Here is a 14,282-nt window from a genome sequence, read left to right as displayed (position 1 = left end):
GTTTTTGTGTTTCAGCATTTTTTGCGTTTTCGTGTATTTCGTATTTGTTTACATTTTCATGTTTTTTGCGAGTTTTTTTTATCATATTCTCGTGTTTTGTAACGTTTTCATATTATTTATATTTTTCGTGTTTCATATTTTTACATTTTTTAACGTTTTCCCAATATTTCTTTGAACGCGTATGTTTTGGGGAAAATGTTTTACCCTTTATTTCTTCCTTGCTTTTCCATTGACTTGAATTTATTTTCCTGTCTTAACAAACAATGGAAAATTGGAAAAATATTTTCCTTACATAATATTTTTCCCCAAAAAAATATGGTCTTACATTACCTTCATTTTCATTTTTTTCCTTCTCGAGTAAGAGTCCACCAGTCTTCTTATTAAATAAATAAATAAAACAAAATAGGAAGAAAAAACAAACTTGGCGGTAGATAAATCCTAAATGTACAAAGTCTTCGAAATCTGCAAAACAGATCTAAGCGGTGGAAAATGCCGAGTAAGTGTGAGATCATCTGCGAAATCCTCATCGCCATCTTGCTTCCTCCTCTCGGCGTTTGCCTCAGACATGGCTGTTGCACTGTGAGTCTTTCCGATCCTAAATATGCACTTCAATTTTTTTATTATTTTTCCAGTTCTCTTTTGCCAAACTGGTTATATCTTGCTCATAACATAAACGGAATTGACATTTTTGCAGGCTGAATTCCTTATTTGCTTGCTACTGACTATACTGGGTTACATTCCTGGAATAATCTATGCCGTATACGCCATCGTTTACATCAATCAGGATGAGTTCTTCGATGAACATAGGCGCCCTCTTTATTACTCATCGTATCATCAGTGAGCCTGTTCTTGAGTTCAATTTTAAAATTAAGTTGGAAGTTTATGTTTTAAGTTGCTTAATTATGGAACTGTAGTATTGATTATGTATGTTATTGACCATTGGCTGGCTCTTGATGTTGTTTGATTTCAATGTTAAGAACAAACCCTATATGTTGTTTGACTTGAATCGAAATAATTACCCAGTAATTCTTCAGCTCTAATGCTTTTGATCATAAATTGATAGGAAGACCCATTGAGCTTCTGCTAATAGAGCAAAAGGGTTCGATCCTCAAGGGCTTTTAGTTACCAAAAGCAATGTAGTCTCTTTGGGGATATTCAATTTGATTCTGATGTTTGCATATGTTAGAGCACCTAGATATCATTATTTGGACATCAAATTAGTATTATTCTGTCTTTATGAGATAATGTGATCTCTAGATTTCGACCAAACATATTTAATCATCATTCTTACTAATTTATTTAAAAGAAACTAGTAACTTTGATAAGGTGATCTCATCTTTGTCCGATTTTTCGGTTCAAGGCTTGTCAGACACCTTTTGAGTGGATACTTTTCCAATTAAAACTTTCTATGTACCGTAAGACTTGGAACTTGATATCTTTAGGTTAGATACACAAATATCTTCAAGGCTCGTCAACCACCCTTTGAGTGAATCGTCTTCCAATTAAAGCCTTTTGCATATGCTAAGAACTCAAACTCGAGATATTTAGCTTAGATACACAAACTTCTTTTAATTCTTTAACATAATAAAAATTATATAAAAAAACTAGTACAATAAGCACCATTATCTCCTCTCTTTGAAGATAGTAGAGTTGGATAGCGCGTTCATGTGAAGCCACTTAAACGTGCATTTTGGGGAGATATCTACAATACTTCTTTGTGTCACGATGTCTAATTATGGTTAGATTTTTTCACGAATCAAGAATGGATGAATTCATAATGGTTTCTTATGTCCATGCTTATCACATCAATGACAATTTTATGAAAAATATATCTACTTGCACTGCATGTTTTATCAAGGAATATTTGTATTAACCTATAAAACAAAAAGAGTGGTCGTTGTTTGGTTGGTTTTTTTTTTTTTTTTTTTTTTTTTTTTTTGAATGAAAGAAAGAATGAATATTACTTAAACATCAGACATAAGGCTTATAAGTGATGGAGGGATATTGAATGTTATAATCACATAAGAGCTATTTAGGCCTAAACAAGCTGTTTCATCAGCCGCTCGATTTTCGTTTCTACGAACAAAGTGAAAACTACCATTAGGAATTGAGTTAGCTAAAACACGACATTTAACTAATATAACTCCTAAGCTTGAAAAATCATCTCCCTCTTCTTGGAGTGAGGAGTGAATAACAGTATGTGCATCGCCCACGATCTCAACTAGTTGGTCTTCTCTATCTTTTACCCAGCGGAGTGCTTCTCGACATGAAATTGCTTCTACAACTGTCAGATGAAATATGCCTGTCGTGGATCCATATCTGGTTGCAACAAAGTTTCCATGTGTGTCTCGCAGAACCGCAACAAAATCGAATCAATCCTCATCTGGCCGAACTGAGGCGTCAAAGTTTAATTTTAACCCTGCCATCGGTGGGATCCATCTCATTCCGTTTGCTGCTTGAGGACTCGAATCCGTTTCGTTCCTGTGGAGTTATGCCTGTCGTCAAGAATTGAGGAAAGTATCTACACGTGATGCAACTTCAGACGGTATCAGCTACTGCCTTTCCCAGATTAATTGATTCCTCCCATGCCAGACGAACCAGAGGACTGTGGCCTAGCTACCCATTGTCTCTGGAGATCCGTCGAACATCATCTCGTGCCACCATCTCGGGAAATCCATTACCTCTTGTTGCGGGATGCCATTCGCCAATGTCGATTAATGCCACACACTTAGAGTTATTGGACAATCAAGAAAGAGGTGTGAAATCGATTCTACAGCCTGCATGTATAATGGACATAGAGTATTAACATGAACTTGCCGAATATGAAGATTAACTTTGGTTGGTAGAATATTACAAGCTGCACGCCATGTGAAGTTTTTAACTTTCGGGGGACAAGACATTTGCCATAGCTTATTCCAACGAGCCCGACATGTCTCCTCTACCGACTTTGGGTATGATGACGCCAAAGCATAATAAGCTGATTTAACACTATAAATACATTTTTTCTCCCACCGCCAACTCAATTCATCTTCAATTTCATGCATAGAGATCAGAATACGCAGAATGTGTTGTTGATCCTCCCGTGAAAATAATTCAGTCAGTATTTCAATATTCCAATGTCCATTTTGTATGAGTCTATCAACCGTCCACTCCTCATACGGATCCATACCATGACTCGGGCCTCCCATATCCAAATCGAGCCATCTATCTCGCCAAATTTGTTATAGGTCTAGCCCATATTTTAGGTCCATTTATTATTAATTTTGGCTTCTTTGAGAAGCTTAGGTTAATGTGTATTTAAGTTAATGAATTGTCATTACTGAGACAAGTGAAGGAAGAAGAAAAGACTCACACAAAAGAGAAATTCGTTTTTTGCTTTTCTACATCAGGTCAGTCCACATTTTTGTGGATTTCTGGAGATTGAACCGTCGGATCGTCACGATTTTTGGACAGAAGCTTATAGACATATTGTTCCATTTTCTCATCGTTGTGATTGTTGTTCTGAGGTCGGGAAGGTCTGTTCGGAGTTGGGGCAGATTGTAGACTGATTCTTCTCTTTTGTGGTATTTGTTTTCTTCTTGTGATCTCTTATTGTTTCTTGGTTGTTGGTGGGTTATAAACCTTTGTAAGACTCTATTGGGTTTGTTTCGCCCTCAATTTTATCATAATAAGAGAAGAAGGGTGGACTCCTCAAAGGTCCCGTGGTTTTTACTCTTCACACCAAAAAGGTTTTCCACGTATAAATCTTGTGTGTTTGATTGTGGTTTAGATTTCCATTCTTGTGGTTATATTTGTTGCTTTGATTTGGAACTTGGGTTGTGCTTTGGTTGATTATTTGTGAGATAGATCCTTGTGGTGTTGTTATTGGTATTCCGCGTGTTATTGGTAACCCGTTTTTTTGGGGTCCTTCAATTGGTATCAGAGCAAGGTTAATTTTGAAGTTAGCTATGAAGTCTAATAGCAATAATAGTTCCATGGTTAAATTGACATCAACCAATTATTCTATATGGAGACCTATGATGGAAGATTTGCTTTATTGCAAAGATTTGTATGACCCAATTGATACAGAAACCAAAGAGGATGGTAGTGTGTCTAAACCGGTTAAACCTGAAAAGATGGAAGATAGAGAATGAGAAAAATTGAAAAGAAAGACATTGGGGACTATTAGACAATGGGTTGATATTAGCATTTTCAACCATGTTTCTCAAGAGTCCGACCCATATGATTTGTGGAAGAAATTAGAAGGTCTTTATGAAAGAAAGACTGCTCGTAATAAGGCTTTCTTGATTAAGAGACTTGTTAATTTGAAGTTGAAAAGTGGAAAGTCAATTTCTGAGAATCTTAGTGATTTTCAAGATATAATCAACTAACTTACCACTATGAAGATTATTCTTGATGATGAGTTGCAGGCTTTATTTCTGTTGAGTTCATTGCCAGATAGTTGGGAAACTCTTGTTGTGACTATTAGTAACTCTACTCCGGATGGTGTACTTTCTTTGGATGTGATCAAAGAGAGTATGTTTAATGAAGAGATAAGAAGAAAGGAGATGAGAGTTGATAATTCACAAGCTCTTGTTGTTGAAAACAGAGGTAGATGCAAGAGTAGAGGTCCAAAGAGACGTGGTAACTCGAGAGGTAGGTCTAAGTCTAGAGATGGGAAAGAGCCTATGGTATGTCATCACTGCAACAAACCGGGTCACATAAAGAAATATTGTTATCGTTGGAAAAGAGAATAAGGCAAGAAGCAAGATTCTCAAAAGGATGGAGATGACAAAAATACTGCAGCTGCCACTTCTAAAAGTGATGATGGTGTTGCTTTGATTTGTGCAACTAGTGAGAGTCATCATGTTGATGGTCCAGACACAGAGTGACTTGTTGATACAGGTGCTTATCATTGTGTTCCTAGAAGGGAATACTTCTTGAACTACAAAGCAGGAGATTTTGGTAGTGTCAAGATGGGAAATCAGAGTTCGGCAAGCATTGTTGGCATGGGTGATATTCGGGTGAAGACAAATGTTGGGTGCATGCTTACATTGAAGAATGTGCGCCATATTCTTGATTTACGCCTTAACTTGTTGTCTGCAAATGTTCTTGATCAAGAAGGCTTCAAGCATACCTTTGGAGGTGGAAAATGGAGATTATCCAAAGGTTCATTGACAGTTGCTCGAGGCGATTTGTGTTGTTCTTTGTATAAAACATACTTGAATGTAAGTTCTGGTGAGCTAAATGCAGTTGAAGAAAAGAACTCTCCAAATTTATGGCATATAAGATTGGGAGACATGACAGATAAAAGGTTAAAGCTTTTGGCAGGTAAATCTCTTATTCCTGTTGATAAATCTGTTTCTTTTGACCCTTGTTATTATTGTTTAGCAGGAAAGCAACATAGAGCTTCTTTTTCTAAGAAGTCTACAAAGAAGGAAGGAAAGTTGGAGTTGATACACTTTGATGTTTGTGGTCCTTTAGAAATGGAGTCTCTTGGTGGCAGTAAATATTTTGTCACTTTTATTGATGATGCTACTCGGAGAACTTGGGTTTATATGTTGAAGACAAAGAGTGAAGACAAAGATACTTCCATGCTTTCCATTTAATTCCACGGCCCACCACTATCCATTCAACATAACTTCAATTCTATCACATATCAGTTTAGGGAGAGCAAATACCTGCATAACATAGGACGATAATGACTGGGCTACTTCTTTGATTAGTATCTCTTTCCCGTCCTGTGAGATTCTCTTACCCTGCCACCCTCTCAACTTCTGCCCCACTCTGTCAATCACATATGAGAAGGTAGCCGTGCAGTTTCTGCCTACTGAGGACGGCAAACCCAAATAGGTGTCCTGAGTGTCGACCACCTGAACTCCCAGTCTCAGTGCCAACTCCGTTATCCTCTCTTGTGGGACTTTTGAGCTAAACATGATTTTTTATTTCTCAAAATTAATTTTCTGTCCCGAGGCTTTCTCATACACTTGGAAAATTTGTTGAATTGCTCAACATTCTTCAATTGCTGCCCCGAAAGAAGAAATAACTGTCATCTGCAAACAATAAATGTGATATAGTTGGGGCGCCCCTGCAGATACTACACCTATATATAGTTCCAAGCTCCTCCGCTCTTTTCAAGAGTGTCGTTAGGACCTCCCTGCATAGAATAAAGAGATATAGAGATAATGGATCATATTGTCTGAGTCCCCTTGACAGTTTGAAAGAGGCAAATGATCCATTCCGATTTGTGATTTGATATTCTACTGTCGATACACACTTCATAATCAGCTCCATTATGCACATAGGAAAGTTTAGCCGAATCAAAACTGCACGAAGGAAGTCCCACTCAATTTTATCATAGGCTTTAGACATATCGACTTTCAATGTTGCATACCCCTTTCTCCCCCCTTTTCCAAGCCTCAATGCATGTCCCGCCTCATATGCTATTATAATATTATCTGTAATGGATTGCTTCGCAATAAACACACTTTGAGCATAAGAAATAATAGTGGCCAGAATTGATTTAATTCTATTAGCCATTGCCTTAGTCATAACTCTCATCAGGACTAAGGATGACAACGAATACTCTATCTGCGGGTACCCGACACTACCCGACCCTAATGGGACTATCGGTGCCCTGTATAAAAGGGTATGAGACGGGTATGAGATCAAAACCATTATCCGTTAGGGTAATGAGACGGGTATGGAAAGACCCCCTACGGTACCCGGTACCGTCATAAATTTTTTTATATATTAAAAAATATTATTGTGTTTTAGATGTAAGATGTTAGATTTCAACACCAATCTTTTGTTCTTCGACTATTATATTTAATGTATACGTAATAATTTTCCATCAGACATGCAGAGCATGTTTGGTTCAGCTGTTAGCTCATAGCTGTTGCTGTTAACTGTTGCAGTTAGTGGTTGTAGTAAGCTATTTGCACTTAGCTAGTAGTTATTTGCTGTTTGCTAATTGGTAATTAGTGTTTGGTAAATTTACAAAGAGATGTTACTGTGAATATATGAAAAGACGAAAATACCCATTATTTAACAATATAAAATAATAATATAAATAAACATGTTGTACGAATATTGATAAAAAATAATCTAAATAATAGATGTGGTATTTTCAGAACCATCCTATTTTGGGGGAAAATCTAATATTTTTTCAATGCAATCATAAACCACGGTATATTTTATGAAAGCAGATTACTTAATACCATGGTATATTTTATCTTGTCTTTTTATATATTTGATTAAAGGTAAATGTATAATTCGTTGGAATGAAAAAAATAAATAAGTATTCTATATGCCAGGTTATTAGTAATAGGTGACCATTGATATTTTCTTTAAGATAAATAGAAATAAAAATTGGCCTAATTTTGTCAAAAGTTAAACAACTAAAAACAGCGTTTCATAAAAAGCTTCAAGTTGGAGCTTTTTGTGAACCGCTTATATTTGCTTCGAAACCGCTAACCGCTGCGGTTTTATAATCATAACCAAATAAAATACTATTAGCGGTTTGGTGTAAAACCGCTAAACATCCGAAACGCTAAAACGAACGCCCTCACAGTAAAAGTTAAGACTTCTTATTACTAATTTATTCCTAAGAAACTAATAATTTTGGAAACTAAAATAAACCACATCTTTAATCAACACCTATTATATATAAATTTTTTTATAGATACACAAATATCTTCTAAAATTATATGAAAAATTCGTGCAATAACCACAATTTCCCCCACCCCTTGAAAAGATGAGAGTTGGATAGTGACTTCTTGTGAAATCACGTACGGGTCCTTGCAAAATGCAAAGATTCTTGCAGCACTTCTTCCTTACTACACCTTAGGTGTCATGATGAGTATGATATATTCACGACTCTAGGTATTCTTTTGGTTTGTTTACACCCTTGTCTAAAGCCTCTGAGTTTAGATAAGAAAAATTTATATCAGGTCCATACCGATTCCACTGTTTTGATCACATAGACCTTAATTACCATTCAGTATTTGACTATTCATCGTTAGATATAGGCTTATGAGAATCCTAAAGGGAGATTCAAAACATCATACGGTTTAAATTTAATAAACCTAGATCTAACAATGAATGACCAAATTCACTTGGTATTACGGTCCATGTGAACATTCCTGACCGACTATAACTCATATTTATAGTGGGTTTCAAGTATAGAGAAATAGAATGGAATAGTTGGGTCCATTTTATTAATATTAATTATTTAATATATTTTTTAATTTCTATTATTAATTTTCTTTAAGTGGGTTCATTTTAGAGTAGGTTTGGAATTTGATTTTTGATTGGATCGTTATTTTTTAAGACTTTGATTGGATTGTTATATTAATATTAATTATTCATTTTTTATGTTACCTTCTGTTGGGGTAATTTAAGTTTTATGTTTTATTATAGATTATAATTTTTACTCTATAGTTAATTTAGGTTCAGTCCGTCAGGACTAAGTGCTTTATTCGGATCCATGGCAAACACTGCCAGTTTATTTTCCTCCTCCACAAAGTTTCTTGCCAACTGCTGTCCTTAATATGATGTCAGCCTGCTGCTAACAATTTTAATAACTGTTAAATTTTCTACCTCCTGCGATGTGAATAATCTTTTGAAATGCTGTTGTATCGCATCTGCCAATCCCATCGCCCAGGTCTGATGTTGTTTGTTGCTCGTGACCAGTCCACAAAATTCGTTTCTTTTTCTCTGCGTGCGCACAGACTCATGGAAGAAACATAAATTATTATCAACTGCCTGTAGCCATTTAATTTTAGCCCTTTGCTTCCAATACATCTCCTGTGCAATCTGAACATTATCCAATTCTCTACTGACCCTCTGGAACTCGGCTTTGTGATTTGGTCCCCGATACCGTTCCAATTGTCTTTGTAAATGATTTGTTTTGCCCCGGAACTGTTGTTTATGCGCTGCTCCCCATTGCTATAATGTACCGCGACACTGCTCTAGTCTGCCCGTGAAATTCAGTGTATTTGATTCGTTCTAATTTTGCCGAATCAATGTCCGACAATCTGCGTTAAGCCCCCACAAGTTTTCATACCTAAACGGTGCCGATGTCCCTGGCTGTGTCTCGGCTACTGACAGAACTAGTGCGGAATGATCTGATTGAGTCGTACAAATATTGATGATTTTTTGCAAGTGGGAACTGTTCATGCCATGTTCTGAGACTATATGATCTTTATATTGGAAACTAAAAATCATATTTAGAAGGCTTACTACATCATTTGTCTAATGAACTTGTTCAAAAAGTTTGATGGCGATTGGAATTTTTAAAGTGTCCCGATAACTTCCTCAACTTGCATAAAACGTTCAGTTAGTCCTCTGAATTTGCGTAAAATATAATCAATTAATCATTCGATTGCAAAAAAGTAAGATGCATGCGGAAGATGTTTTCACACGCCTTAAAATATTATTACATAATTCATAGAATGATTAATTGATTACATTTTACACAAATTTAGGGCAGAGGCGTCTCCAGCATTTTGGAGGCCGTAGGCACATTGTGTATTTTTTTTGTATCTAATTTAATATTATTTTAGAAATAATAAATATTAAATAGTAAAATCAATATATTATCAACTACAATTCAAATCATATAATAATAACCTAAAGCTAAGAAATCATTTTTTTTTGCTTTTAACTACAATTCAAATCATATAATAATAACCTAAAAGCTAAGAAATCATTATTCTTCTTGCTTTTGTATATGTAACATCGATTTTCTTTTATATATGTAAAATCAAGTTTCTTCTCACCCGTCATGAGGGAAGCAAGCAGACGACAAAATACTAATTCCTAGAAATTAATCTTGGACGGTTGAACTTGAACCTAATCGCAAGATTCTATGGAAAGAAAGAGAAGAATTTATCTTGATGATTAGATATTGATTGAGTCGCGTCTTTATTATGAATTACATATTGTTTCTGAAGTTCAATTCCTCATTTTCACGCATCCCAACAACGTCAAAGAGATCAATTATTTTTATTTAATTTCATACATATTATTTTTTATGATTTATTTATTTATTTTTGATAGAAATTGGGATGAGACAGAACTTGGACGGGGTGAGCACCCATGGCCCAAGAACTAGCAAACCCTCAATATATAAATAAAAGAAAAAAAGTGAGTGTTTGAACAAGAGAAGAAGGAGAACAAACAAAAGAAGGGGAAGGTGAAAAGATAGGAAAAAGTCAAGAAAAACGCAATTGTGAAATACTATAAATGTCATCATTGATAAACCTGTTGCAAAAAGCAGAAGCTGAAGGCCACCAATTGATCACGGAGGAAGAGACTTCAAACCTGTCAAGTAATGTCGGGACCCAAAACCGTTGTTTTATTTTCAATCCTTGTAACGTCGTCAATCGCTTTCCATTTAGAATTCAAGTAATTTAAACATACTATATTTATTTATTTTATTCAATTACCATTTTACCTTTGAGAATTAGCTTTTCTGACATGTTTCCATTATTTTTACCATTTTTAATCCTGACAAACGTGTGACAAAATTGAAAATTTGGATATTTTAAAAATATCCCCAACAACTTCATTCACATTTGTTTTTTATTTTTCTTTAAATAAATAAAATAAAATGGGAAGAAAAAAACAACTTGGCGGTAGCTAAATCATAAATGTAATAAAAGTATCAAAGTCGTCGAAATCTGCAAAACAGATCTAAGTGGTGGAAAATGCCGAGTGGGTGTGAGATCTGCTGCGAAGTCCTCATCGCCGTCTTGCTTCCTCCTCTCGGCGTTTGCCTCAGACATGGCTGTTGCACTGTGAGTCTTTCAGATCCTAATTATTCACTTCATTTTTTTTCATTTTTTCAGTTCTCTTTTGCCAAACAGGTTCTATCTTGCTCATAACATAAACGGAATTGACATTCTTGCAGGCTGAATTCCTTATTTGCTTGCTACTGACTATACTCGGTTACATTCCTGGAATAATCTATGCCATATACGCCATCATCTACATCAATCGGGATGAGTTCTTCGATGAACATAGGCGCCCTCTTTATTCCTCATCGTATCAGTGAGCCTGTTCTTGAGTTCAATTTTAAAATTAAGCTGGAATTTTATGTTTTAAGTTGCTTAATTATGGACCTGTAGTATTGATTATGTATGTTATTGACCATTGGCTGGCTCTTGATGTTGTGTTAATTTCAATGTTAAGAACAAACCCTATGTGTTTGACTTGAATCGAAATGATTTCCCAGTACTACTTCAGCTGTATGCTTTTTATCATAAATTGATAGGATTGAGCTTCTGCTAATAGAGCAAAAGGGTTCAATCCTCAGGGGGCTTTTAGTTACCAAAAGCAATGTAGGCTTTTTGGGGAGATTATACTATGCTTTGAATATTCAATTTCATTCTGATGTTTGCATATGTTAGAGCACCTACATCTCATTTTTTCGACTTCAAATTAGTATTATTCTGGCTTTATGAGATAATGTGGTCTTTATATTTCGATCGATAGAGAGGTTGGTTTATATATTTAGACTCGTTACACTATATCTTATCAAACTATACACTTTCAAAGTTAATTATACTCTTTTATATAGGTAAATTCTATGGTTACTATGTTAGAAAAAAAAGTAATCATACTTTATTTTAGTATCCAATAATAATTGAACATGTGTTAATAAAAATAAAGTTAATTAAAATTAATAAAAAAGGTAACCTGCTCTAGCAGGTAATATTTAATTATAGAAAGTTTAAAGATTATTAATTACAAGGTAAATAATATATGAGTCCCTATATTTTAATCTAATCATTATTTAGTCATTATATCTTAATAATACACTATCCAGTTCTTAATTTTACCTCAATTCAACAGTATAGTCCCTTGTAGAGGGATTAATCTGTTGAATAATTTAAAAATTTAACTGACAAAACTGTTGATCAAAATAAAAAATAAAAAGTAAACAATATATTATTAAAATACAAGAACTAAATTATATGTTAGATATTTAATATAGGGACTGATAAAATAAAAAATTTACGTAAAACTCTATTTTCACAAGCTTTGTGAATTTGTTTCTCCTAAAATAAAAAGGTTACCTAAATTTAGCAAAACTATACGTAAATTATATCTAAAATAAAATCTTTACGTAAAGTTCAAAGTAAAACTCTAATTTTCACAATGTTTGTGGATTTTTCTCCTAAAGTAAAAGGGTTACGTAAATTTAGTCAAACCTTACGTAAATTATGTCTAAAAATAAAAGATTTATGTAAAATTCATAGGTTTTACGTAAAACTCTATTTTCACAACGTTTGTGAATTTTTTTATCCAAAAATAAAAAGGTTACGTAAATTTGGTCAAACTATACGTAAATTATATCTAAAAATAAAATCTTTACGTAAAGTTCAAAGGTTTTACGTAAAACTCTAATTTTCACAATGTTTGTGGATTTTTCTCCTAAAGTAAAAGGGCTACGTAAATTTAGTCAAACCTTACGTAAATTATGTCTAAAAATAAAAGATTTACGTAAAATTCATAGGTTTTACGTAAAACTCTATTTTCACAAGGTTTGTGAATTTTTTTCTCCTAAAATAAAAAAATTACGTAAGTTTAGTCAAACTATACATAAATTATACCTAAAAATAAACTATTTACGTAAAGTTCAAAAGTTTTACGTAAAACTCTAATTTTTACAATGTTTGTGGATTTTTCTCCTAAAGTAAAAGGGTTACTTAAATTTAGTCAAACCTTACGTAAATTATGTCTAAAAGTAAGAGATTTACGTAAAATTCATAGGTTTTACGTAAAATCTATTTTCACAAGGTTTGTGAATTTTTTTCTCCTAAAATAAAAAGGTTACCTAAATTTAGTCAAACTATACGTAAATTATGTCTAAAAATAAAATATTTACGTAAAGTTCAAACGTTTTAGTAAAACTCTAATTTTCACAAGGTTTGTGGATTTTTTCTCCTAAATAACAAGGTTACGTAAATTTAGTCAAACATTACGTAAATTATGTCTAAAAATAAAAGATTTACGTAAAATTCATAGGTTTTACGTAAAACTCTATTTTCACAAGGTTTATGAATTTTTTTCATCTAAAATAAAAGGTTACGTAAATTTAGTCAAACTATATGTAAATTATATCTAAAAATAAAAGATTAACGTAAAATTCAAAGGTTTTACGTAAAACTCTAAATTTCACAAGGTTTGTGGATTTTTTCTCCTAAAATGACAAGGTTACGTAAATTTAGTCAAACCTTACGAAAATTATGTCTAAAAATAAAAGATTTACGTAAAATTCATAGATTTTACGTAAAACTCTATTTTCACAAGGATTGTGAATTTTTTTTTATCCAAAAATAAAAAGGTTACGTAAATTTTGTCAAACTATACGTAAATTATATCTAAAAATACAATCTTTACGTAAAGTTCAAAGGTTTTACGTAAAACTCTAATTTTCACAATGTTTGTGGATTTTTCTCCTAAAGTAAAAAGGCTACGTAAATTTAGTCAAACCTTACGTAAATTATGTCTAAAAATAAAAGATTTACGTAAAATTCATAGGTTTTACGTAAAACTCTATTTTCACAAGGTTTGTGAATTTTTTCCTCCTAAAATAAAAAGGTTACGTAAGTTTAGTCAAAATATATATAAATTATATCTAAAAATAAACTATTTACGTAAAGTTCGAAGGTTTTACGTAAAACTCTAATTTTCACAAGGTTTGTGGATTTTTTCTCCTAAAATAACAAGGTTACGTAAATTTAGTCAAATCTTACGTAAATTATGTCTAAAAATAAAAGATTTACGTAAAATTCATAGGTTTTATGTAAAACTCTATTTTCACAAGGTTTGTGAATTTTTTTATCCTAAAACAAAAAGGTTACGTAAATTTGGTCAAACTATACGTAAATTATATCTAAAAATAAAATCTTTACGTAAAGTTCAAAGTAAAACTCTAATTTTCACAACGTTCGTGGATTTTTCTCCTAAAGTAAAATGGTTACGTAAATTCAGTCAAACCTTACGTAAATTATGTCTAAAAATAAAAGATTTATGTAAAATTCATAGGTTTTACGTAAAACTCTATTTTCACAAGGTTTGTGAATTTTTTTATCCAAAAATAAGAAGGTTACGTAAATTTGGTCAAACCTTACGTAAATTATGTCTAAAAATAAAAGATTTACGTAAAATTCATAGGTTTTACGTAAAACTCTATTTTCACAAGGTTCGTGAATTTTTTTTCATCTAAAATAAAAAGGTTACGTAAATTTAGTCAAACTATATGTAAATTATATCTAAAAATAAAAGATTTA

At 33.1% G+C, this 14,282-nt stretch overlaps 2 protein-coding genes across 2 annotated transcripts; both read left to right on the top strand.

The window, feature by feature from the left end:
* The first annotated feature begins 393 nt into the window (after positions 1-393).
* Positions 394-1,033, top strand: LOC136203119 (UPF0057 membrane protein At4g30660-like). The gene is made up of 2 exons (XM_065994185.1): positions 394-579; positions 695-1,033. Exons 1-2 carry the CDS (start codon positions 490-492, stop codon positions 839-841), a joined length of 237 nt encoding a protein of 78 aa, XP_065850257.1. The 5' UTR covers positions 394-489; the 3' UTR covers positions 842-1,033.
* Positions 1,034-10,621: 9,588 nt separating this feature from the next.
* LOC136202972 (UPF0057 membrane protein At4g30660-like) lies at positions 10,622-11,387 on the top strand. Its single transcript, XM_065993998.1, has 2 exons — positions 10,622-10,781; positions 10,895-11,387. The coding sequence occupies exons 1-2, from the start codon at positions 10,692-10,694 to the stop codon at positions 11,036-11,038; spliced, it is 234 nt and encodes a 77-aa protein (XP_065850070.1). The 5' UTR covers positions 10,622-10,691; the 3' UTR covers positions 11,039-11,387.
* The last annotated feature ends 2,895 nt before the right edge of the window (positions 11,388-14,282 follow it).

The sequence above is a fragment of the Euphorbia lathyris genome, chromosome 8 (genome assembly GCF_963576675.1).
Source record: "Euphorbia lathyris chromosome 8, ddEupLath1.1, whole genome shotgun sequence".
NCBI lineage: Eukaryota > Viridiplantae > Streptophyta > Magnoliopsida > Malpighiales > Euphorbiaceae > Euphorbia > Euphorbia lathyris.
This window is presented reverse-complemented; position numbering and strand designations above follow the sequence as displayed.